Genomic DNA, 27,492 nt, shown 5'->3' on the forward strand with positions numbered 1-27,492 from the left:
TTTATAAGACGCACCTGATTATAAGACGCACCCCCAAATTTGGTGAAAGAATAGAGAATTTTTTTAAGTGGGGTACGTCTTATAATGCCAGTGTCCGTCTAACAAATCATATAGGGTATATGTCCCTCAGCCCCCCCATCCTAAAATTAGCCCGCTTAATCTGGATATGGCCACCTTATATTGAATATAGCACCCTTATGCTGGTACACATCCCCCAGTGATGCCACATGTCCTCTATGGCTGGCACACGGCCCCTATGGCTAACACACGGCCCCCTGTGGCTGGCGCACAGCCCCCAGTGATGCCACATGTCCCCTATGGCTGGCACACGGCCCCTATGGCATGGCTGGCACACGGCCCCCTGTGGCTGGCACACGGCCCCCTGTGGCTGGCACACGGCCCCCTGTGGCTGGCACACGGCCCCCTGTGGCTGGCACACGGCCCCCTGTGGCTGGCACACATCACCCTGTGTTAGATATCGCCCCATGCTGCTGCTTTTAGTAAAATAAACTCTTTCCTTACCTTCTCCAGCACTGTCCTGCCTCGTGTCTCCCTCTGTGGGGTTGAGCTCCTCCTGTCTCCTGCACTTCCTACTTCCTGGTTCTCGGTGCGGTCATGTGATCGGCACAGCAGAGAGATATGTCTGCGTGCCTGATCACAGCAGCAGCAGGGAGACCGGGGAGACACGCAGGAGAAGGTAAGGAGAGAGGTTTTTTTATTTTACTATGGGCAGCAGCATGGGGGCCATAGCTAACACAGGGGTGCATGTGCGATCAAAGGGAGCACAGGCAGATATAATATGCGCTGCTCCCCCAGCCCGTCACCACGGTGCGGTTTCAGCACCACGGTGATAGACAGCAGCTGTGCATATTATATGAGCGGGAGCAGGAGATCTAACGCTGCCGCCCGCAGCTTTCACCTGCCTCTACCAGCCTCCCTCAGCCTCCAGCACAGCTCCAGAGCGAACCCCACCTCCCCTGGACCCTGCAGTATATAATCCGTATATTCGGATTATAAGAAGCACCCCCTACTTTCCCCCAAAATTTGGGGGAACAAAAGTGCGTCTTTTAAAGCGAAAAATACGGTATATTTTACTCACGAATATACCTATAAAGAAAAATAAATTGCGCATTTAATCTATAAACTACGAACATAATGTCTCCGAATTTCCAAGCAATATGTTTTGTATTTATTTTCTGAAAATGAGAAATGGTCAAAATAACAAAACAATGCATTGCTTTCAGAACTCAAATAATGCAAAGAAAACAAGTTCATAATCATTTAGAAACAACAATACTAATGTTTTAACTCAGGAAGAGTTCAGAAATCAATATTTTGTGGAATAACCATGAATTTTTATCACAGATTTCATGCATCTTGGCATGCGTTCCACCAGTCTTTCACACTGCTTTTGGGTGACCTTATGCCACTCCTGGCGCAAAAATGCAAGCAGTTCTTCTTTATTTGATGGCTTGTGACTATCCATCTTTCTCTTGATTACATTCCAAGCTTTTCAATGGGGTTCAGGTCTGGAGATTGGGCTTTCCATGAAAGGGTTTTGATGTAGCGGTCCTTCATTCACACATTGACCTAGCTGTGTGGCATGGCGCCTTATCCTGCTGGAAAAAAAACGGTCCTCAGATTTGGTGAACATTACTTGAGAAGAAGGAAGCAACTGGTTTTTCAGGATAACTTTGTATGTGGCTTGATCCATACATCTTTCGCAAAGATTAACCTACCCAATTCCAGCCTTGCTGAAGCATCCCCAGATCCTCACTGATCCGCCACCAAATTTCACAGTGGGTGCAAAACACTGTGGCTTGTACGCCTCTCCAGGTCTCCATCTAACCATTAGATGACCAGGTGTTGGCCAAAACTAAAAATTAGGTAAAATTCAACAAACATCTTTTTGAAGGACGTATGAATCAAGCCACATACAAGGTTATCCTGGAAAAACAGTTGCTTCCTTCTGCTCAGGCAAGGTTCCCCAACTCTGAGGACTGTTTTTTCCCGCAGGACAATGCACCATGCCACACAGCTAGGTCAATCAATGTGTGGATGAAGGACCACTACATCAAAACCCTGTCATGGCCAGCCCAATCTCCAGACCTGACCCCCATAGAAAACCTCTCGAATGTAATCAAGAGAAAGATGGATAGTCACAAGCCATCAAACAAAGAAAAACTGCTTACATTTTTGCACCAGGAATGGCATAAGGTCACCTAAAAGCAGTGTGAAAGACTGGTGGAAAGCATGCCAAGACGCATGAAAGCTGTGATTAAAAATCATGGTTATTCCACAAAATATTGATTTCTGAACTCTTCCTGAGATAAAACATTAGTATTGTTGTTTCTAAATGATTATGAACTTGTTTTCTTTGCATTATTTTGACCATTTCTCATTTTCAGAAAATAAATACAAAATTTTTTGCTTGGAAATTCGGAGACATGTTGTCAGTAGTTTATAGAATAAAAGAACAATTTACATTTTACTCAAAAATATACCCATAAAGAGAAAAATCAGAAAAACTGACAATTTGCAAGTGGTCTCTCTTAATTTTTGCCAGAGCTGTGTATTGTCATCGGCTGTACACGTGCCTATAAAGCTGTAATGTGCTCCCACATTCTGGGTATATCTGAATTTGCTGCATTATTGCAGGAAATTTGGAAATGTGAGCACTTTATATTAAATAAGTAGGGAAGTATGGGTAGATAGGCTGAATAATGGTTTACATATTAGCTGTGTCATGGGTATCGTTACAAATTGCTTTGAATGCACAAGTAATGTGCCATTATAAAGTATGGCTATGCTGTGGGAGAATGCTTGCTAATGGCTTTCTATGTCTGCTTATTAGGTCCGCACTATTGTGACTGACACAGCATTTACTGTTGATGAGCTGGAAGAGCTGTTTGCGCTCTTTAAGGTATGTAGTATAATCTTAACTTCAGAGCCAACCATGTAAATCCTAACTATATACGTAGTGAGAATCGGCCAATTATTTCTATTATAGGAACATCCGAACAGTAGAAGTGATTGATGCCTAAGGAATATAATTTATTTTTTTTATTATTGTATGTAACTGATCATTTATATTGCAGTGTATTCTATGTGCTCTATAAAAAAAAATCTGTCTCATTCAAGTATAAATGGAAAAATAATACACGATGTGCCTGAAAATTGCTCAGGAGTTTGTCTGATATAGAGGTTATACATGTGGCTATACTAAAATTGTTTCTCAAAGTCAAATACAGTAACTTAAAAAGTAGAGAACAAGAAACAATGATAAAATAGAAAAGTTAAATAAGTGACCTGTATACCTCATTAGAAAAGTAGAAAAAAAATCCACACTGGCAGGATAGAGAAGTTATACAGTGTATTATCAATGCAATCATGTTCCCTTGTGGTACTATAAAGTTTCTTATTAGAGATGAGTGTACTCACAGATAATCAGGAGCGGCAGGTTCCTGTTATTTTTTTTTTTGTTTTTTTTTTTTATATCTTTAATTTTAAGCCTGGTTCCAGTCCATATATAAGTCTATGGGGACCAGAATCCGGAGATTAAAAATGTTGCTAGAAGGGATAGGAGCGCATGCATCGTACTTAAGGAGGCTCTGTCATGGCGGCACACTGCTCCAGTTCAAGCATTCACTTCCAGTGCCGCACACTAGTCTCATCGCATATGCATCACTTTTTTCCCCCACTGGCGTCTGTGATTGGTTGCAGTAAAATGCGCTGCCAGCCTTTGTGACACCGTCTGACTGCAACCAGTCACAAGCGCTGTCTGTGGGTCAGTATCGTGGTATACAAATAAATAAATAAAACAATTAGCATAGGGTCCCCCCGAATTATGATACCCAGCACAGACCAAGCCTATGGCTACAGGCTGCAGCCTCCAGCCTTGGCTGTGTATCAATATAAGAGGAACCACATGCGGCTTTTTTTTTTTTTCTTTTCTTAAATCTTTTAAATAAATCATTTTAAAAAAAAAATATGTGCGGTCCTCCCTAATTTTGATACCCAGCCAAGATAAAGCCCGACAGCTGGGGGCTGTTCTTCTCAGACTGGGGAGGTCCTTGCGAATTGGACTGCATCTATTAGATGCGGCAAGCCCGGCGGTTTACCCGACTCTCCCCGATTGTCCTGGTGCGGTGGCTTTCGGGGTAATGAGGGAGTAAATGACAGTCCACAGCAGCCACTAAGCCCTAGATTAGTAATGGGAGGCATCTATGAGACACCCCCCCCCATCACTAATCTGTAGGTGAAAGTAAATAAACACAAACACCATAAAAATCCTTTATTTGGAATAAAATACAAAAAACACCCTCTTACACTTGTTTATTAACCCTAAAACACACATTCAGGTCAGGCATAATACACACTAGGTAACACGACGATTCAGCTCTGCTACATGTAAGTCACAGCGAGCGGCCATAGAGCATGACTGCCTGCTGTGACCGCAAATGGAGACTGAGCCTCAATCAGCGGTGATGTCACTCGGGTGATTTGCGATCAAAAAAGAGAACGTCCAGCTGTGACCGCAAATCACTGATCGCGGTGATTCCCCCCTCCCTCAGAAAAAAAAAAAATATTTGTCCAAGTCACATACCATATGTCACAAGTTTTTAGCTCTTTCAGAGTAATTTTCCTGCTTTTGAAGACCCTGGATTCCACTCTCATTGCACCCATAAAGTATAGTGCCAACAAGAGTAAACCGCAAACACAGTATAATGCCCCCACAGTAAATTCCTCCACACACACAGTATGATCACCCTACCATGATGCACTGAACACAGTATAATCCCAATCTGTGACCCACACAAAGTCCGGAAGTTTAATGGGCTTACATACAGTATAATGGCCCCCACATAACTCTACACACTGGAGGGCTAGTGAAAGCCTTAATACAAACAGTATAATGACCTTGACACAGCCCTTCATACGGTATAATTGTTTGCACACAGTATAATGGCCATCAAATGGCCCTCCTTAAAGTATAAAGGCTCCTTCACATCACTGCAAATATCATAATGGCCCCAACATAACCCTCCAAATATTAAAATGGCTTCCACATAGTCTTCCAAAAATTATAATGGCCCCGACATAGCCTTCCATATAGTATAATGGCCCCACATTACCTTCTATATAGTATAATATAATGTACCCCACATAGTCCTCCATATGGTATAATGGGCCCCATAAAGTTTCTCCATTTAGTATAATGCATTCCATAGTCCTCCATAAAATAATGTACCCCCCCTATAGTTCTCCATTTAGTATAATGCACCCCGCATAGACCTCCATGTAGTATAATGCATCCCATAGTCCTCCGTATAATATAATGCACCCTCCATAGTCCTCTATCCACAATGCATCCCATAGTATCCATACACGATGCACCCCATAGTCCTCTATATACAATACACCCCATACTCCTCCAATATAGTATAATGCACCCCATAGTCCTCCATATAATATAATGCACCCTTTATAGTCCTCCATATATAATGCACCCCATAGTCCTCCCTTTATAGTATAATATACCCCATAATCCTTCATAAATGCACCCCCATAGTCCTCCATATAATGTAATGCACACAATAGTCTGCCATATAGTATAATGCACCCCCCATAGTCTTCCTTGGGATTCTATGAGATATAGGTGGAAGAATGGGCTGAGCTGTTTGGCCACGTCCTGAGTGCACTGAGCATCTGCGCTTGGTTGTGTACCACTACTTTGTGCCGAAGCGGACAGAGAAGGGCTCCTATGCAGCAACAGTATTTGGGGTACCAAAGGGTTTTTAGACTACCAGAAAATCCATTATTAAATTAGTAAAATTGCAAAAAGGGAAGAAAATTCAAATCTTTATTAAATTATTTAATTAGAAATTGTGGAAGCAAACCTAAAAACACCCCATAAAACCATAAAACAAAGACTGATGGCCTAAATAAAGTAACTCTTAAAAATTCTTATAACAGTAAATACATGATTCGTATAAGTAGAAGGATATTGGAACATAGACAACACCAGGGACTCTAGACATGAAAAGAAGTGAAAAAAAATCCCAATAAACTATTTGAAGGTATATACCATAGAAAAATCCTAGTAAACCGTGTGTCCCAGGCCCTAGAAAAAGGACCTACGCCTACTGCTGGATTACCCAGATAAAGTGCCAAAGTGCAGTCAGTCCAAAATAGCAACCAGGTTGTGCCATTGTTAATGTGCCAAATTAAGGACCACACTGCCCAGTGCTTTGACACGCGTTTCGCCCGCAGCTTCGTCAGGAGGCACTTTGAAGTATTTGGGCACTTTGAAATCCTGTAGTTTATTATAATGCACATCTTTGTGTTTGTGACAGAAGTTGCTTGTGTTTTGGAGGCAGAAGGGGACCCCCCTTACCTTTTTGGGTCTCTGTGCAATTGCACAAATAGTGTGTGACCTATTCCCTTTATTGTATACTGTGAGGTAAATCCGGAGAGATGACGATAAATCATGATATTCAAGTATGTCAGGAAGCCCTCTCCTGGTGTCACCCCCCCCCCCTTTCCTTCACACAACTGGTTTAGCAACAAACTCCATGGCCATGTCCTGTGATATGGAAATTAGGTGGCTTTAGGACAAAGGACACAGGATGACTCCCTGCCGTCACCCTGTAACAAGAGCTGTATCTCATTAGCAAGGCTATGGAAATAGCCAGACAGAACGACTCCAGTAAAAAATGGTTCATATCTCGCAAGCCATATTTCCGATAAATATGGCAACCATAAAAATGGTGTCTCTGCATGCGGACGATGCCGGCACACCCTTTTTAGGGGAGCAGGACATTGGGAAATGCCCCAGGCGTGATATCAGCCAATGGGGAACTGGCAGACAGGTCATGAGTCCCCTCGTTCTGTAGCTAAATTCATAACTGTCACAATGAGAGCATTGGCGTCCACCTACGACGCTCCCAGGCAAAGTTATGGCCCATATTCCATGTTGGGATATTGTCCATAACTCAAGCCAGGGGTGGAGCAGTGCTCCCTGTGAGGTCACGAAGGTAGGAGGGGACCTGGATTTGGCCAGGTTGATAACCCTACTTCGGCCATTTTCCAGGGTTCTTCTCGCTGGGGGCACGTGTAGGAAACATCTGTGGGAGTTCCTGGAAACCTGGTCTACAGCGCCCCCCTGTGGCCAGACGCAACAAGGTAACTGCTGGAACTGTGTATGCCTGTTTGTAACCCATGCTTTGATTGTAACTGTACTCTGACATAACTGTATATTCTGTAGATTCCCTATTGTATATATTGTAGTTTCTAGTGTGCTTTAGGCGATTAAATTATATAATTAATCTTGGGCTGTTCTGTTATCTCGATCTTGAATCCCACGTCTGTGTGTTCGGCTAATAGTTACCGTGAAGCGGTTGGTGGCAGCGAGTTGTGCCAAGGATTATTGTGGGGAGGCCAGTGAGATTCGGGAAGATATTATATATTCCGCCCGCGGAGGTCGGGGGAATATATACCTTACTCTCACCGGGGACCCTTCAATAATCGGCATAAGTAGTATAGCGGCCTCCTTGCTTATTGTCGGGCAATTCCATAATTGGCCTGACTATAAGAGGGGCGCTAGAGAGCGCGTCACGTGCTCTGTCTGTCGGTCGGGAGGTATAAAGTAGGGGTGACCCCCACTTGTTACCCCCCGATTGTGACGTACTGGTAGCCAGCGCGGGGGATTTCTGAGTGACCCCCCCGGTGGTTTGTGACATATTGGTGGCAAGCGGTGGGATCGAGATAATAGTGTGTGTGAGTGTGAGACCCATACTCCCAGACACTAAAGACTGCCTGCAGCAGCTGTGGCTGCTGGGGTCTTCAGACTAGCTCAACACTAGAGTGTCAGAGTGCAGATACTGTAAGGTGTGTGGAGGCATCAGGTGTCAGTTCTGTGTCAGTGACCAAAGTCTGCAACAATGGCTGATAGCACCAGGAGCAAAGCCAAAGGAATGGCCGATGCTCAGGCCAGAGACGATGAGGAGGTTGTCCACGAGCCCTCCAGGAGCTCGACGCCAGAAAACAGCTCTGCAGAGGACATTGCACAACCGGGCACTGCTGGACAAGATGAGGAGCAGCTCGCCCAAGGGTCCTCAACGAGCCAGATGCCAGCCCTCCGCTCTGCCATGGACAGTGAATCACCAGGCTCCGCAGCGGGCCGCAGATCACCACGTGCCATCCCACCGAGCCTGGGAGGCTCGGATAGCCTTCTTCAAATGGCTATGGCCCTACGCCAGGCTGGAGACCGGGAGGGCTACAAGGAACTCATGGCCGAGCGTGAGCGGCAAGCAGCGCGTGAAGAGCGCCAGGCAGAGCGTAACTACCAGCTGCAGCTAGCTCAGCTCCGGCCCTCATCAGCCACCCGTGACCTTCCAGACACCAAACTTCCAAAGGTCCGTGTTGAGGACTTCCCAGTGCTGGAGAAGGATGGAGACTTGGACTCTTTCTTGACTGCTTTTGAACGGACTTGCTTGCAGCATCATCTGAACAAGGACCAGTGGGCCAAATACCTGACCCCCCGTTTAAGGGGTAAGGCCCTGGATATCCTTGGGGACTTGCCTGCTGAGGCGGATCAGGGCTACGACACCATCAAGCGGGCCCTGATCCAACAGTACAACCTCACCCCGGAGTCCTACCGCAAGAAGTTCCGGACGCTGCAGAAGGGACCAAAGGACTCCTGGGCTGACCACCGGCGGGCACTTGCCCGAGCTGCCGACCACTGGACCCAAGGCCTGCAGCTTTCCACCGGACCGGAGATCCTGGACTTGTTCATCACGGAGCAACTCTTGTGGAACTGCCCTGAGGATCTCCGCCAGTTCATCCGAGACCAGAAGCCAAAGGGATCCACGGCTACAGCTGCCCTGGCAGATGACTACACCAACAATCGGGCTCCTGAAGCCAGGAGAGCAGCCACCAGCAGCACCTGGAGAGGGGGTAAGATGAACTCTGCGACTGCCCCACCTGCCCCTAGACTGCAGGGGGTGTCCCCCTCAACTCCCCTCTCCAGGCCCGTGGCAGAACCAAGACGGTGCCACCAGTGCAACCTACCTGGACACTTCAAGGCCATGTGCCCTCAGCGTCCCAAGGCCCCGGCTCCGTCCCCGTCCCAAGGGCCGCCCAAGGTGTATTGTGTGGGTGGGGGTGGTGGTAGGTCCCTGGACAGCTTCCAACCTGTCACCGTCGGCCAGTCTGTGACCATAGGACTGCGAGACAGCGCCTCGGAGGTGACTCTGGTGCGGCCTGAGATGGTGTCCCCCCAAGACTTGATCCCTGGAAAAACCCTCGCTGTCTCCGGGATTGGAGGCATTGACCCGGCGCTGCCTGTTGCTGACATTTATGTGGACTGGGGCGCAGGGCGAGGGGTGAGGGAGGTGGGGGTAACTGATCGGATCCCTGCAAACGTGCTACTTGGGACAGATTTGGGGCAAATAACCTCCCAGTTTGGCCCCGCCCCAAAGGCTGAACCTTCAGCCAGTGCTGACATGACTCCTGACAATGTTAATGTGTTATCTATGAATGATGTAAGGGAGGAGGGAGTGAACTCTGATATTTCTGCTTGCACAGACACCATAGACACACACACAGCTGCAGCTGTGACAGGGGAGGGGGTCAGAGAAAGGTGTGACAATGCCTCTACAAGTAACCAGCCTGTGAGCTGGGATCTGTTGCCCTCTGCAGGGATAAGCAGAGAGCAGGGTGCTGCAGGGGGAGGACCAGTGTGTGGGGTGGGGGCTACCACAGCAAATGTGGGGTCCCCAGAGATTTCACACCGGGGTTCTGTTGCTGCAGGAGGGGAACAGGCAGGTGAGATTGGGGCCGGTCCAGGAGCGGAAGTGCTCCCAGGTAAGATCTCGGTGCATGGTTCCCCCACAACCGGGGTGTCAGGAAGCCAGGTAGGTCTGCCTGAACCGGCGACTTGGTCAGGAACGGAGGAGGAGCAGGCACGACCCACGGTCGCAGCGGCTGTGGCCGCTGTCACCCGCAGTGGGAGTGCTGGAAGCCAAGGGGCCTCCCGGAGGTCCGATAGCTCTTCCCCTTCTGACCAAGTGGCAGCCGAGTCAGGTGGAGGCCAGGACACAGGTCCCGGGGTACTGACTGAAGATGTGACAGTCTCGTCGATTCTGGCCACATCTAGTCAGGAGTTTCAGGCAGCGTTAGAAGCTGACGACAGCCTGAAAGCTCTAAAGGAGCAGGCGGCACAGCCTCCCTCGGACTCGGACCCGAAGCGAGTGGTCTGGGACCAAGGACGGCTGTACCGGGCCACGGTCCAGCAGGGTTCACCGGAGGCGTGGCCCAGGGACCGACAGTTAGTGGTACCCTATCCGTTCCGGACGGAGTTGTTGCGGATCGCACATGAGATTCCGATGGCCGGACACCTAGGGATCGCTAAGACCAAGGCCAGGTTAAACCAGCATTTCTACTGGCCAAAAATGGGGGCCGATGTGGCTGCCTACTGCCGTTCGTGTGAAACCTGTCAGAGAGTGGGGAAGGCGGGGCCACACCCCAAAGCCCCACTAGTATCTCTGCCAATCATCGATGAGCCTTTCAGGAGGGTGGCTGTGGATCTGGTCGGCCCGCTGGCCATCCCCAGCAGCTCCGGGAAACGCTTCCTACTGACGGTAGTGGACTATGCCACCCGGTACCCAGAAGCAGTGGCCTTGTCGTCCATTCGGGCTGACAAGGTGGCCACCGCATTGCTGGAGATTTTCTCCCGAGTGGGTTTTCCCCAGGAAATGCTCACTGACCGGGGGACCCAATTCATGTCCCAGCTGATGGAGGCCCTCTGTAAGCAAGTCCAGGTGCGACATCTGGTGGCCAGCCCGTACCATCCACAGACTAATGGCCTGTGCGAGCGGTTCAATGGCACCTTAAAGCAGATGCTTAAGATGTTGGTCGACTCCCATGGGCGTGACTGGGAGCGGTATCTCCCACACCTGTTATTTGCTTACCGGGAGGTTCCACAGGCCTCAACAGGATTCTCACCGTTTGAGCTCCTGTACGGGCGACGTGTGCGGGGCCCCCTGGCTCTGGTGAAAGAGGCTTGGGAAGGGGATTTGGCCACCCCTGGAGTGTCGGTTATCGAGTATGTCATGCGCTTCCGGGACAAAATGCAGGCCTTGACGCAACTGGTACACGACAATATGGCTCAAGCCCAGGCCGATCAGAAGCGTTGGTACGACCAGAACGCTTGTGAGAGGACCTACCAAGTGGGTCAAGAGGTGTGGGTACTGGTCCCCGTACCACAGGACAAGCTTCAGGCAGCCTGGGAAGGCCCATACCTCGTGTACCAGCAGCTCAACCCTGTGACGTACCTGGTCACCCTGGACCCTGCCCGTGGAAGGCGGAAGCCCTTCCATGTGAACATGATGAAGGCACATCATGAGCGGGAGGCATGTGCGCTCCCCGTGTGCAACCTGCCCGAGGAGGGAGAAGCGGAAACCCTCTTGGATATGCTAGCCCAGGTTAGGGCAGGCGGATCCATTGAGGATGTGGAGGTTGGCCACCAGCTCTTGGAAGACCAACGGTCCCAGCTGTGGGCCACCCTCCTCCCCTTCCGGGGGTTGTTTACCAACCAGCCCGGAAGGACTGACTTGGCTGTCCATCACGTGGACACTGGGGATCATCCCCCGATCCGGCGTTCAGCATATCGGGTCTCCCTGGAGGTGCAGCAACACATGCGCCAGGAGATTGACGAGATGCTGAAGCTGGGGGTGATCCAGGCATCCAACAGCGCTTGGGCCTCGCCTGTAGTCCTCGTCCCTAAGAAGGACCGAACCACTCGGTTCTGCGTGGACTACAGGGGGCTCAATGCTGTCACGGTCGCCGATGCGTACCCAATGCCACGCATCGATGACCTGCTCGATCAGTTGGCCGGGGCTCAGTACCTGACCATCATGGATCTGAGCCGGGGATATTGGCAGATCCCCCTGACTCGCAAGGCCAGGGAACGCTCTGCCTTTATTACCCCATTTGGACTATACGAGTCCACGGTGATGCCATTCGGGATGAGGAATGCCCCTGCCACTTTCCAGCGGATGGTCAACACCCTGCTCAAGGGACTTGAAGGGTACGCGGCCGCGTACCTAGATGACACTGCCGTCTTCAGTCCCACCTGGGAGGACCACCTAGAGCATCTAGCACAGGTGCTCAGGCGGATCCACCGGGCAGGTTTGACCATCAAGCCGGGAAAGTGTCAGCTGGCCATGAGCGAGGTCCAGTACCTCGGTCACCGGGTAGGTGGGAGAACACTGAAGCCCGAGCCTGAGAAAGTGGAAGCCATCGCATCCTGGCCCACCCCCAGGACCAAGAAGCAGGTGATGTCCTTCTTGGGGACCGCTGGGTACTATAGGAGGTTTGTTCCATGCTATAGTAGCCTGGCAAAGCCCCTGACGGACCTCACCAAGAAGAAGCTGCCCTCTGCAGTCGATTGGACAATGGACTGCGAGACAGCCTTCCGGGCCCTAAAGGACGCCCTGTCCAGCCCGCCCGTGCTACAGGCAGCCGACTTCACGCGGCCGTTTGTAGTACAGACCGACGCCAGTGACTTCGGCCTCGGTGCGGTGCTCAGCCAGGTGGACTCTGCGAGCCAAGAGCACCCAGTCTTGTACCTGAGCAGGAAGCTGTTACCAAGGGAAGTTGCCTATTCCACGATGGAGAAGGAGTGCCTGGCCATAGTGTGGGCCCTGCAGCGTCTGCAACCCTATCTATACGGGCGCCACTTCATCGTGGAGACGGACCACAATCCCCTCAGCTGGTTGCACACCGTCTCTGGGACGAATGGGCGATTGTTGCGATGGAGCCTTGCGCTCCAGCAATACAACTTCACCATTCGCCACAAAAGGGGCCGTGACCACGGTAACGCAGACGGGCTGTCCCGACAAGGAGAGGTCGCGGACGGGCGCACGGGGGAACACCGGAGTGTGCTGCCCCCTAGCGCCCTCAAAAGGGGGGAGGTGTGAGGTAAATCCGGAGAGATGACGATAAATCATGATATTCAAGTATGTCAGGAAGCCCTCTCCTGGTGTCACCCCCCCCCCTTTCCTTCACACAACTGGTTTAGCAACAAACTCCATGGCCATGTCCTGTGATATGGAAATTAGGTGGCTTTAGGACAAAGGACACAGGATGACTCCCTGCCGTCACCCTGTAACAAGAGCTGTATCTCATTAGCAAGGCTATGGAAATAGCCAGACAGAACGACTCCAGTAAAAAATGGTTCATATCTCGCAAGCCATATTTCCGATAAATATGGCAACCATAAAAATGGTGTCTCTGCATGCGGACGATGCCGGCACACCCTTTTTAGGGGAGCAGGACATTGGGAAATGCCCCAGGCGTGATATCAGCCAATGGGGAACTGGCAGACAGGTCATGAGTCCCCTCGTTCTGTAGCTAAATTCATAACTGTCACAATGAGAGCATTGGCGTCCACCTACGACGCTCCCAGGCAAAGTTATGGCCCATATTCCATGTTGGGATATTGTCCATAACTCAAGCCAGGGGTGGAGCAGTGCTCCCTGTGAGGTCACGAAGGTAGGAGGGGACCTGGATTTGGCCAGGTTGATAACCCTACTTCGGCCATTTTCCAGGGTTCTTCTCGCTGGGGGCACGTGTAGGAAACATCTGTGGGAGTTCCTGGAAACCTGGTCTACAGCGCCCCCCTGTGGCCAGACGCAACAAGGTAACTGCTGGAACTGTGTATGCCTGTTTGTAACCCATGCTTTGATTGTAACTGTACTCTGACATAACTGTATATTCTGTAGATTCCCTATTGTATATATTGTAGTTTCTAGTGTGCTTTAGGCGATTAAATTATATAATTAATCTTGGGCTGTTCTGTTATCTCGATCTTGAATCCCACGTCTGTGTGTTCGGCTAATAGTTACCGTGAAGCGGTTGGTGGCAGCGAGTTGTGCCAAGGATTATTGTGGGGAGGCCAGTGAGATTCGGGAAGATATTATATATTCCGCCCGCGGAGGTCGGAGGAATATATACCTTACTCTCACCGGGGACCCTTCAATAATCGGCATAAGTAGTATAGCGGCCTCCTTGCTTATTGTCGGGCAATTCCATAATTGGCCTGACTATAAGAGGGGCGCTAGAGAGCGCGTCACGTGCTCTGTCTGTCGGTCGGGAGGTATAAAGTAGGGGTGACCCCCACTTGTTACCCCCCGATTGTGACGTACTGGTAGCCAGCGCGGGGGATTTCTGAGTGACCCCCCCGGTGGTTTGTGACATATACCTGAATAGCTCTGGTGCATGCTTCCTTAATCAATAAGTCTAGTTAGTATTATATGTAATGACTTATTTATGACCCCTTCAATTCTTATTGTTTCAGGCAGAGCACCTGACGAGCTGCTACTGGGGAGGTACCAGCAGTTCCATAGAGCGCCATGACCCATCCTTGCCCTATCTTGAGCAATACCGAATAGACTTCCAACAGTTCAAGAGCTTGTTTGTCTTACTCTTTCCTTGGGCGTGTGGTACACACATGGATATCATGGCTTTTCGCATCTTTAAGCTTCTGGATGGAAATGGCGATGGTTTAATCAACTTTCGAGAGTTTGTTTCGGGGCTAAGTGAGTTTGTTTTTTTTGTTGGATTTTATTATACATCAATGTGTCGTTTACACAAAAATTAATCAGTCTATGCAATACAAAGGTAAAAGAATGGTGACACCTAGTGGCTAAAGTAAGAATTTCCTATCCCAGTTCAACTGAAATGGGCTGTCTACTGTCTGACAATATAGACAATGAAAATACATGCAGGAAATGTTATAAAATAACAAACGAACCATAACTCACACGTCAACCTCAGTGCTGCTCCAGCACCAGTGCTCTGCCAGTCCCTACTGGTTTTGGTGTTTGGTGTCCTTGCTGTACATCTAAGTGACCATTGCAGCCAATTACTGCCTTTAGCACTGCTGACATACGTGGCCACTGAGACCAGTGTACACAATACCTACACTGTATCATCACTGCAGGACAAATGAACAAAAACCAGATGAGGCCACCATCACTTTACCATTCAAGCGTCACATACTGCTCCTCTACTTTCCAGCCCAACATTGGGAGGTGGCAGTTTTTGGTGTAATACATCCAAAATAGCTGAGTGTGTATAGTATATGTGGGTGTGGGTATATACATCAGGCGAAATAAGTGTTGAACACATTAGCAATGTTCTAAGTAAATCTATTTGTAAAGGTTCTGTTGACAAAAATTTTCAACAGATGTCGGTAACAACCCATCCAATCTACACAGGCAAAGAAAACAAACCATAGATATTCATAAATTAAGTGATGTGTAATAATGAGAAGTGACCCAGGAAAAAAGTATTAAACACGATTACTGAAATTTATTTAATGCTTCATACAAAAAGCCTTTGTTGGTGCTGACCGCTTCAAGATGCCTCCTGTATGGAGAAACTAGCCGCATGCATTGCTCAGGGTTGAATTTGGGCCATTCTTCTACACAAACACTCTTCAAATCCTCAATGTTCTGTGGGCTCCTTCTATGAACTCTGAACTTTACCTCCTTTCATAAATTTTCTATTGGATTCAGGTCAGGTGATTCCCTGGGCCATTCTAGCAGCTTTATTTTCTTTCTCTTAAATCAGTTGAGCTTGTCCTTGGCTGTGTGTTTGGGATCATTGTCTTGCTGAAATGTCCACCCTCATCTCATATTAAAAATCCTGGTAGATGGCAGTTGATTTTTCTCAAAAATGTCTCAGTACATATGTGCATTCATCCTTCAATTATAAGACATTTGCCTGTGCCGTATGCTAAAAAACAGCTCCACTGTTGGTATGGTATTTTGATATGCAGTGCCTTTTGGCTTTCAAACGTGTACTATGACATCCAAAGAGTTCAATTTTGGTCTCATCTGAGCAGACTATATTCTCCTAGTATTCACAGGTTTGTCTAAATTTTGTTGAGCAAACTTTAAACGCTCTTGGACATGCATTTTGTTCAGCAATGAAGCTTTGTGCGGTGAGTGTACATACAGGCCATGGAGGTTGCGTGTATTATTGTTTTCTTTGAACCAATTGCACCTGCTGATTCCAAGTCTTTTTGTAGCTCTCTACAGGTGATCCTTGGCTCTTGGACAACTCTTTTGATAATTTTTTAACTCCTCTGTCTGTCTGAAATCTTGCGGGGAGCACCTGGTCGTGGCCAGTTTATGGTGAAATTGTCATTTCCACTTCCGGATTATGGCCCAAACAGTGCTCACTGGAAGCTTCAGTAGTTTAGGAATTCTTCTGTAATCAATGCCATCAGTATGTTTTGTAATAAGGTTGCACTTGTTTTACCCATCATGAGATGTTTCTTGTGTGGCACCTTGGTAATGAAACACCTTTTTATAGGCCATCAGATGAACTAGCTGATATTATTTTTCAGTAAGTTGTAGGTTTGCTTTCCTATTACTGAAAAATTTCGGCTGATGTCCTGACTTTCCATGGGTTTCTCACCTCTTTCTTCGTGTTTAATACTTTTTCTGTGTGTCATTTCTAATTATATACACCACTCACTAAATTGTATGGTCATTTATAGTTTGATTTCTTTGCCTGTGTAGATTGGATGGGTTGTTGCCGACATCTGTTGAGAAATTCATGTCAATAGCACCTTTAGAAAAATATTTCCTTAAATTGGTGACCTGAGTAATACTTATTTTACCCGCTGTTTATATATTATCTATGCCCATAGGTACTGCACATGGCAAAAACATACTGTGCGCTATAACCTTTTACTAATAATAATAATTTTATTTCTATAGCGCCAACATATTCCTCAACACTTTACAATTGTGCGGGGACTTGTACAAAAAATAAAGATATTACGAAGTAACGTAATTCAACTGTTACAGGAGGAGAAAGGCCCCTGCTTACAATCTATAAGGAAATGGGGAGGGATGCTATAGGTAGAAAGTGCTGGTCAGGTATGCCTAAGACACTTTATCGTTATCTTGTATTTTTTAATTTTACTTTTTTATGGCATCCAGTCGCACAGCAGACTGCAATTCCTTACACCAAATAAGTAAACCAATGTTTACTGGCCCGAGTAAGGCTAAGTGGAAGCTCTTTATCCCTAAGTCAGCTGAATACGAGCCTATTAGTATATGTGATATGTTAATTAGTAGCATTCAACAAGCATACATTGTGAAATGCAGAGTTATTGTGATGCCCACAGTGTCTAGTGGCCTGTCCACGCTGCTACAGCTACTCGTATACGGAACTAGTAGGAAGGGACAGTAGAGATTTGGGCAACTCTGATCCGATACCAGATTTAGTCATAACATCCCGGCTTATTGTGGTAATAGGGTATTTGTGTCCTCAGGTGCAGCCTGCCATGGTGACCTTACAGAAAAACTGAAGCTGTTGTACAGAATGCACATCGTGCCTGGTGAGTTCTTCGGAGCTGCTGAGCATTACATCAGTCCTCGCACTTCTGGTATACGTGGATAGAAATTACTGCCGATAAGATCAAGGTTTACAACTTACGTACATTAATTCTTTCTGTATAGGGATTGTTAACCTGTTTCAAATGTTCAGTCCACAGACCGTTAACCTATATAGTGATGATACATTATTGACCCTTTCAGACCTGTCTCCAGACCAAGAAGAACCAGATTCGGCTTTTGAGGCCGCACAGTACTTTGAAGACATCGCACCTGAGTGTAGCCAAGGTATGCCAACATCTATGAAAGCAGGTTTGCTGCTATTACAACCTGAGGTTGACGATGACCAAGCCACTAGGCTGTATTAGCTAATTTGTAACCTTTTAACAATTGCAAATATGTCAGTTTATATTTACTAACTTTGTAACTGCTCTATGCTAAACCTTAATCATTGATTTGCTTGTTGGTTGTCCTAGTCCCTCACGCGTGTTGTTAAATGGAGAAACACAACCAATCCCTCAACACTGGTTCTCCCGGGGATCGCATGACATTGTTCTGTCATGTGATCTCTGTGGCCAACCAGTGTTGGCATAGCTCTCCTCCTTTGGACAAATTAGACATAGGAGGAAGTGAGATCTGCAGCTTCTCACCAAGCGCTCTCACTGTCCCCACTTTGGAGATGAGTATAGGTGCTGTTTGATGGTTTACTGTGTAGAAACGTTGAAATTCAGAAGTGGTGGTCCAAGTAGTGGACAACCCCTTTAAGGTAAAGTGGTACAATCCTGAGGAGTATCGATGCTCGTTTCGCTAGTATTTATAGTTATGACAAAAGTTGCATAAATTTGGTGTATTTGTCAATAAAATTTAACACAATATGAAATGCTGATAATTGTACTTCAGTAACCATTCCGATATCTGACTCAAAGATCTATAAACACTGGCATAAATTTTGACTTTCACAAAGTTTAGAGCTTCAGTCTACAAACGTTTGGCCATGATTGTCTGGTTAGTTTTACACTTGAGAATACTTAGTTTGTACTTCGTTTGCAATAAACATTTCGCCCCTGAGGCTTCTAGACTTCCGTTTTGTGCACCAGCCTTGATGAGCTGTGCGCTGCAGTACAATTCAGCAAATTCATCATCAGGTGTGTGGCGCTTATTGAGTTTGGCTCATCTTTTAACTGATGTGCGCTACAGCTGGGGATGTTACGCCAGTCAGGGTGTACATTTCTATTCCATCTTTGTGGCGTAAATTATCATGAATTAGTCAGGAGGACCTTGTCCTGCCACAGCTCTTCCCACGTCTCTGAAATGTGTTGGCGCTGGCCTGGAGTGCTGTAACCATCAAAAGTTACAATATATTTGCCCAATTTCAAGTTGTACAAAAAATGTTGTGACCATTTTTAGGTATTTTACATCAGAATTCTGGCAAAAAAACACTGATCAATTGGGCCCTAAGGCTTTGACATACATAGGCAGGCTCCTACTGAAACTTCTGCCATTAGTGTGGACACCATAGCTGCCATTTAACCCCCTAGATATAACTGTCAATAGCAACAACCACATCAAAGTGTTTGGACAAAGGGAAGGGGCTCCCACTGTCAGCACATTGTCTCCAAAGGTGGGGTTGGCCATGTTATCATGGTACTGGGGGTCCCCATCAATGAGCCCCATGACTGTCATCATAGTACTCCTAATTTTTTATTTATTTTTTTTAATCTAATTTTCTATGTAACTAGTGCTGGTATATTAGCCCCAGTTACAGGGCAAATTCAGCCTCCTGCAGCCTAGCAGAGCCAATCTGGGCCTGTTAATATTGAGCAGCTCCTGCTCCCTCCCTACACCTAGAATTCACATGATCACTGGGTCCAGAGGAGGAAGCACTGTCAATGCTGCCTATGTGGCACCCCAGGGTTCAGTTGCCACAAATATACCTGTACCTGGGCAGGGAAGGATCTCCACATTAGGTAATCCCACATACAAGATTTCCACTCCAAGCCTGGAGGGGGAGCTCTACAAGTCGAGTTCAGGTGAAGTCCCCTTTAAAGCCAGGTTTGGAGGCGGAGTCAGAGAGACAGTTGACAGTTGGAGAAAAGGAGACTGTGCGAGCAGAGAGTGAGGGAAGACATCAAAATGGAGAGGGCAGTGCTTAGCCTGCACAAGTAACTGTGTGACCGCCTGAGGGATCAGAAGTGAGGCAAAAGAGGAGTGACCGGGGAGGTGGAGCCCGACCGGTTCATCCCCAAGGAACAGCGCTGATTACCGGACAACGGCATCCGAGATTGTGAGGGATCTAATCTGCCCAGCAATAAAGACCGGGGGCCAGGGAGACTGCAGATCTCCTGGCCGCAGCAGCACCTGAAGGCAAAGCCGTTACACAGAGCTTAGAGACCGCAATGAGTACAGCAGTGCCCCTTAGAGAAGCTCCCGCCACCTGTCATACAGGTGAAGACAGTGAGAGAGGGACAAGGTATAGCTACAGGCAGCCTAGTACCAAGGAGAAACATAGCGCAGCAGGGAGGCCACACAACTGACCTGTTGCAGAGATCCTGAACTGTTCCCAGATTACCCAAAAACTGTAACATCAGAAACTGAACCCATTTTTAACACCTGCAAGTAAAACCTGGTCAGAGTTAATGAATTGGTGTGACGCACTTTATTTCTTCATCTGAGGAGCCATAGGCTGCTGCACTAAAGTGACAGTTGAAAAGGCTGTGAAGAAAAACCGCCATATCTGTGTACTACTAAAACTGCCCTGGGGATCCTGCTTCACCTACGGGAAGCATAAACAACTGGCTGCCTAACCATCACCCCAGAGGTCTGACCTGCAGCCCCAGTAACCATACTGGAACCGTAGGTGGCGTCACAAAATACTTTTATTTATTTTTTTTTTTTCTTTATTATTATTTTTTTTTTATTTTTTTAAAATTTTTATTATTTATTGACTTTCAGCGACCACCAGGGCCATGGGAATGGGCACAGGCCCCCGTGACATAATCCCATTAACCAACACCCGGAACCGAGTACCCCACGGCCCTGGGGCGGGTCAGCTTTTGGCGTCACGAACAGGATCTGGACAAGGCCCAGTAACCCTGGGTAACGTGTGCCTTGAAAACTGTTTAATAATAACTGAACTTTGCCGCCATTTTGAGCATTTCAAAAACTAACTGCGCCACAGTGAGGATGGAGATGCAAGGCGATGCTGATGCCGCTGGAGCAGCTGCAGCACCTGAAGCTGTAGCCCCGATCATGCCGCTTGCTCTGCCGTATGTCCCAGGGGCGGCATGGTTACCGCAATATGCTGGGGAGCCCAATACCCTAGCTGAATTTAGAGAAAAGATGTGCAATTTCCTGGATATATACTCTATGACTGACAAGCAAAAAGTGTCTGTTTTGCTGGGGCAACTGACGAGTGCAGCAGAGCGAGAGGTTAAATCCTGGCTGAATACAGATAAAAGGACAATAACCCAGATATTTGCTAATTTAAAAGCTGCTTTTGAAACTCGTACTGTAGCTGAGCTAAGAATGAGGTTTTACAAGTGCAAACAAAGACCGCAGGATAGCATACGGGATTATGCATTGAACCTTCAGGAGGCGCTGCAGGCTGTAAAGCAGGTAGACCCTGAAAGTGCACGAGAGGAAGATAAAATGTTAATTGAACAGTTTCTTGAGGGGTTACATTTACCAATTCATCAAACACAGCTGCGTCTATGGGTCATGGAGCATCCGAGTCTAGACTTTGTAACTCTGAAGAACCGGGCCATTAGAGCACTGCGAGTCCCTGTGACTACAGACCCCGCACCTCAACCGCGGCAAGCCATCACCTCTCCCTCAGAGGTGGCGTCCCTTTCCTTAACTCCAGAAGAAATCAATGGACAGACTGTAATACCTGGTTGATCCTGTTCGTGACGCCAAAAGCTGACCCGCCCCAGGGCCGTGGGGTACTCGGTTCCGGGTGTTGGTTAATGGGATTTTGTCACGGGGGCCTGTGCCCAGTTCCGTGGCCCTGGTGGTCGCTAAAAGTCAATAAATAATAAAAAAAATAAAAATAAAATTAAAAAATAATAAAGAAAAAAAAATAATAAATAAATGTATTTCGTGATGCCACCTATGGTTCCAGTATGGTTACTGGGGCTGCAGGTCAGACCTCTGGGGTGATGGTTAGGCAGCCAGTTGTTTACGCTTCCCGTAGGTGAAGCAGGATCCCCAGGGCAGTTTTAGTAGTACACAGATATGGCGGTTTTTCTTCACAGCCTTTTCAACTGTCACTTCAGTGCAGCAGCCTATGGCTCCTCAGATGAAGAAATAAAGTGCGTCACACCAATTCATTAAATCTGACCAGGTTTTACTTGCAGGTGTTAAAATGGGGTTCAGTTTCTGATGTTACAGTTTTTGGGTAATCTGGGAACAGTTCAGGATCTCTGCAACAGGTCAGTTGTGTGGCCTCCCTGCTGCGCTATGTTTCTCCTTGGTACTAGGCTGCCTGTAGCTATACCTTGTCCCTCTCTCACTGTCTTCACCTGTATGACAGGCGGCGGGAGCTTCTCTAAGGGGCACTGCTGTACTCATTGCGGTCCCTAAGCTCTGTGTAGTGGCTTTGCCTTCAGGTGCTGCTGCGGCCAGGAGATCTGCAGTCTCCCTGGCCCCCGGTCTTTATTGCTGGGCAGATTAGATCCCTCACAATCTCGGATGCCGGTGTCCGATAATCAGCGCTGTTCCTTGGGGATGAACCGGTCTGGCTCCACCTCCCCGGTCACTCCTCTTTTGCCTCACTTCTGATCCCTCAGGCGGTCACACAGTTACTTGTGCGGGCTAAGCACTGCCCTCTCCATTTTGATGTCTTCCCTCACTCTCTGCTCGCACAGTCTCCTTTTCTCCAACTGTCAACTGTCTCTCTGACTCCGCCTCCAAACCTGGATTTAAAGGGGACCTCACCTGAACTCGACTTGTAGAGCTCCCCCTCCAGGCTTGGAGTGGAAATGTATGTGGGATTAACTGATGTGGAGATCCTTCCCTGCCCAGAAACAGGTATATTTGTGGCAACTGAACCCTGGGGTGCCACATTTGAACCCTGGGGTGCCACACATATTCTCTATACAGTGGCCAGGAAGGCAAAGACATTAAGGCAAAGACCCTCTCTGCCTTCTTTCTCTATAGGTAGTTTGGCTATGTCTAACAGTTGAATCCCCTCATCTGCATGATCTCGTGTAGTTGCTATACTAGGCAGTTATGATTAAGAACATCACTGCGGAATAGAACGTGGACCACCCAGAAGTCAATCGGCGGACTGGAAGTAGTTAACAAAAAAAAAAAAAAAAAAAACAATTGGTATCTGCATGTTCGTAACCACTCCAGATTTAAAAATGGCATATTAATTCTGGCCTACTTTATTTCCACGTCATCCAGTGTTTAGGTGAAAAAATGTTTTTCATTCATTCGCCTCCCAAAATAACGGAGTAAAAAGTGCTCCACAAATCTCAAAACAGTATCCATGAAAACATTCTCCTATGGCCCTGTCAATGGAAAAAGAAGTTGTAGCGATCAGATTATGGCAACACAAAAGCAAATTTGTATGTATTTTATTGCAAAAAAGTAGCCATAAATAATCTTGGAGTTGCACTGACCCATTGAATAAAGGTCACTTTTACCACACAGTAAACACTGTAAGATAAAATCCCAAATTAAAACACATTAGCATAATTGCTGATTTTTTTCTAAAATCTCCCCCAAATAAAAAAAATACTTCTTTCAGGATATAAAAAATGATGACAAATGGAATGTGCATGGCTCTATTGTAGAAAACCAACCACTGTAAAATCCTACATATTGGTAAATCCTAGTTTTTAGTTCAACAGAGTTATATCTAAGTTTTATACGAGTACAGCTAGTATTACATGCAGTGTGAGCTGTACACAGCATAATGCCCTGAGCCATGCCTCCCAACCATCCTGGACAGCAACACAGTCCAGAATTTGGGGAGCTGCCCTGATAGGTCGGGAGAATGTCCCTACTCCGATATAGTTGAACGCAATGGTGGACTAGTTAATGATCAGATCCCTGCTCCATATTTCAGTCTGTGTAGAGACTGAAGGACCTCTTATTCGCAGCAGGGGGCATGACACACAAGTGCAGATATTGTACGGTGTATGGTTGGGTGTGGAGACACTTTGGGAATGTCAAACTGTGGGAAGCTATGGGGGCATCATATCATGCATGGAAGACATTGTGGGTATCGCACTATGTGTGAGGAGGACTGTAAGTTGGGCACCATATTGTGCCGGGTAATTCTACTTGTATGTGGTGGTTTGGGGGCACCATACTCTGTAATGGGATCATACTCTGTGGGGGAAAAGTATTGTCAGAGGCATCCTGCCATGTGGATGGCTGTGTGGGCATCATACTGTGTGCGTGGCTGTGGGGGTGTCATACTGTGTGTTGGGGACTGTGTGGTGGCTCCGTTTGTGTGAGGGCGTTGTAGGGAAATGCACTGTAGGGCCATCATTCTATGTGTTGAGAGCTGTGGGAGCATCATACTGTGTGCGTGGCTGTGGGCGCTTCATACTGTGTGTAGGGGAACTGTGTGGTGGCTCCGTACTGTGTGTGTGGGGGGGTTGTTGGGACATGCTGTGTTGGGGCATCCTACTGTATGGGAGCATCATGCTTGGGGGCATTTATTTTATGAGGGACAGTTACTGATTGAGATTAGGGAAGTGACTTGGCATAAATTAGAATTGCTTTTGCACACTGTACTTGCTGCTCCATGTGCCTCTTAAAAGTTGGGGTGTATGCCCTAGCTCTTCTGTGGTGGCTGCAGCTCAGTATCATGGCAGTTTTATGCTGTCCGCTGCTAGGCCTCCTGTTATGGGCTCACTAGCAGTTGTGTGATCTGCCCCTGTGATACGTATGCCACTGATTCATACATAACTGTATTACACATGTATCTACACGGACACCGCTTGCAGTTTCAGTACAGTTGCTGGGTATTTGCGATGGTAGTGAGCGATCATTTGCGATTTGCTGCAGAAAAACATCTAAGAGATGTTTCTTCATTTCCTGTGTTATCATTAAGTGGCTGCAATTGAGTTGAGAAGCAAGAAAAGGACTGAAGAAGGCTTTGTTGCAGTGAGTCTTAAAACGGCTAAAGGTAACACTTAGTGGTCACAATGTCTGTGATGTGCTTGTAGTAGAGACAGTAACATTGTGATTATTGTGAATTGTACTTTCATGTTCCTGAGTATATAAACAATTCTTTATGCATTTATTAGTCAGGAAAACAAGACACGAAAACCGAAATTATCTTCGGATTTGGGCACAAGAAAATCGATCTAAGCAAAAAGTTGCAGAATTACCCAAGTTAAACCAGGTATTTGCTTGATGTCACATTTGTGTGCTAGTCTTATGCTACTTGTCAGCAGCTCAATATAATTCATTACAAGCCGGGTGAATATCTAGAGACCTGTTGGCAGGGCATGTTCTGGGTGCCAGGTGAGATGCCCGCTTTGCTGCGCTATTTCTGTATCCCAGTACCTGGCATAAGGCAATTTTAGTGAAGAAGCTAGCCAAGCTACAACTCACAATTAAGTTTATGTAAAGGGATTGGCCATTTTATCTTTATTTTAACAGATATTTTGGGGTCACTATTTTATGGCGCTTAGTAAAATATAATTATTCGGGTATGTGCCCACGATCAGGACCCGGTGCATCCTGACCTGCGGGGCCATGAGTTTCCTCCACCAGAGAATGGAGAAGACCACAGCTGCTCGTGCCCACGATACACGCTCGGGCTGTTGCGGTCTCTCTCTTTTCTTCTCCCTACGGAGGACGCTTGCGACTCCGCAGCAAACAATTGACATGCTGCGGTCTGGAAAGTCACACCACAGGTCAGTGTTTGCTGCGGAAAAAACAAGCACAGTGGGCACGAGATTTCTAGAAATCCCATCCACTATGCTTATACTGTATATCGCAGCATTTTGGACGCAGCTGACGCATGCTGCGTCCAAAACACTGTGAAAACTGATCATGGGCACGCACCTTTTAGGCTATGTTCTCACGATAAGCTTTTGGTGAGTTTTTGATATTTCTGCACCTAGTGTGTAAAATTAGGTTACATATTTTTTTACATGCGTTTTTCAGTATGTTATTTTTTAAACAAAGGTGCTTCAAGCCTGTTTGAAACTTCATGGTATTTGCCTATGTTTTTGATGTTTTTCCGCAACGGATTCGTACTCAAAATACATGTGTTTTCTACTTGAAAATTTATGGCATTTAATACAAGGGGAAAAAGCTGCACATAAAACTCAGCATACCCACAAGAGAAATTAACTTTGGGATTTGAAACCCACACCGCAGGTCAGTTTACACTGAATAAAAAGCACAGTGAGCAGGAGATTTCTTAAACTCCCATCCACTCTGTTGGAACTATAGATGTAGGAGGAAGAAACAAAGATATGCGGCGCTGACGCCAAACGTCAAGTGGTTGATTATATTTTCTTTTATTCAATCAGGTCTACGCGTTTGAGGACGCAGCCTCCTTCCTCAGGACAATTTTACAGAAAAAAATCAACAAACTGATTTTTTTTTTTTCTGTAAAATTGTCTTGAGGAAGGAGACTGCGTCCTCTGAAACGCGTAGACCTGACTGAATAAAAGAAAATATAATCAACCACTTGACGTTTGGTGTCAGCGCGGCATATCCCGGTTTCTTCCTCCTATATCTGCAATACGTTTTTCAGGGGATGCAGCAGACGCCATTTCATTTGGCTGGCACAACTCCTTTAAGTGAGTACATTTACCTGTTAGGGTCTTATCTGGTAAGATATGACAATCTATCTGTGCTTTCTATTCGCGGCATACTTTGTTGGAACTGTAAGACGCTGCATTTTTGAAACCGCGAAAATACACAGCATTAAAAATACTCTACGTGGTCACACAGTCTTGCATTTCTTCTTCTGCACTTTTTGGTACCACTTTCCTCAGACTACACAGAGAACCTCCAAACATATCAAAAATGAACATGATCAGGAGAGAAATTCCAGTATACAGGTGATATGGCAGCTAACTGCGGCTATAAATAGTGTGGCCTAGTCCACAGAGGATAGGGAGGCTATATAAAGAAATGTAATGTACAATGTATTATAATAGCCACCTATTTTTAGTAAATGGATCTACACCTACCCAAAGGGTCCTAGATAAGTGCATGGTCACATATGGAATAATGTGCAAAGAGGTGAAGTTTTATAGTAAAAAAAATCAGCTCCATAAGGACCAAAATAAACAAGGCCAGCAGAAGAGCTTACCAGTATATAGGTGGTTCAGGGGGACCAGTCAGAGGGAACTAAAACTAATATATTTGCACGCAAATACTCCGTTTTTCTTGTTTCTTCAATAGTTCTTTGGAGTGTGCAGTCTCTGGGACATTCTGGTGCGTTAAATTATACCCTTTACCAGTATGACCCTCTAGAGACCATAAGGTTTAACCATGAGGCTTCTTGTTTGGATACACAGAGAACCTGTAATACTGATACATCAGTTCATGCCACTAAACAAATGTCCCCAACACATCAGCTAAAGATAAAGTGGCCAACACCTTGTTATATCCTTGGGTTTTTTTATTTTCTTTTTGTGACAGGTTATTACAATCCGCTTTCTTTTGAGCCTAAATGTAAAAAATATTTGGTTACTTATTGATAACTATCTTAGTTGCACACACTGCCTTGCTATATAGATTTAGGAAAACAGATATTCAATAGACATATGTCTTTTTTTTTTTTTTCTCTTCAATCATGCTTTGTAATCCTTGTGAGGCTTCTAGCGGTAGTTATATTGCTCGTATTATTACTCACAGCAATATTTATATTGCTTGTAGCGAAAGGCCTCCATACACATCAGGTAAATCAGCCACCGATCTAATGAGCATGGGGTCCTCCCGACTCTCCTCAACACATGTTGTCGGGGGAGGGGGAGAATAGTCTGTTGAATTTCAACAGCCAGTCCTTTTGATCATTCACAGAAGCCAAAATCAGACGAGTTTTGGCGTCGGGTCTCTCATAGTGAACACCTTAGTGCTCGGCCAAGCG

General features: G+C 46.6%; 1 protein-coding gene across 2 annotated transcripts in view; it reads left to right on the top strand.

Moving 5' to 3' along the window:
* Window positions 1-27,492, top strand: part of TBC1D9 (TBC1 domain family member 9) — a 98,521-nt gene that overhangs the window by 68,399 nt on the left and 2,630 nt on the right. Inside the window, exons 15-20 of one of the 2 annotated variants that reach the window (XM_075348352.1) lie at window positions 2,855-2,923; window positions 14,363-14,603; window positions 17,357-17,422; window positions 17,622-17,705; window positions 24,487-24,561; window positions 24,683-24,780. In XM_075348352.1, the coding sequence (XP_075204467.1) occupies window positions 2,855-2,923; window positions 14,363-14,603; window positions 17,357-17,422; window positions 17,622-17,705; window positions 24,487-24,561; window positions 24,683-24,780 (633 nt within the window). The remainder of the gene's footprint in view (window positions 1-2,854; window positions 2,924-14,362; window positions 14,604-17,356; window positions 17,423-17,621; window positions 17,706-24,486; window positions 24,562-24,682; window positions 24,781-27,492) is intronic. The other variant, XM_075348360.1, reaches the window with a different exon arrangement.

Source organism: Anomaloglossus baeobatrachus, chromosome 1, assembly GCF_048569485.1.
Source record: "Anomaloglossus baeobatrachus isolate aAnoBae1 chromosome 1, aAnoBae1.hap1, whole genome shotgun sequence".
Taxonomy (NCBI): domain Eukaryota; kingdom Metazoa; phylum Chordata; class Amphibia; order Anura; family Aromobatidae; genus Anomaloglossus; species Anomaloglossus baeobatrachus.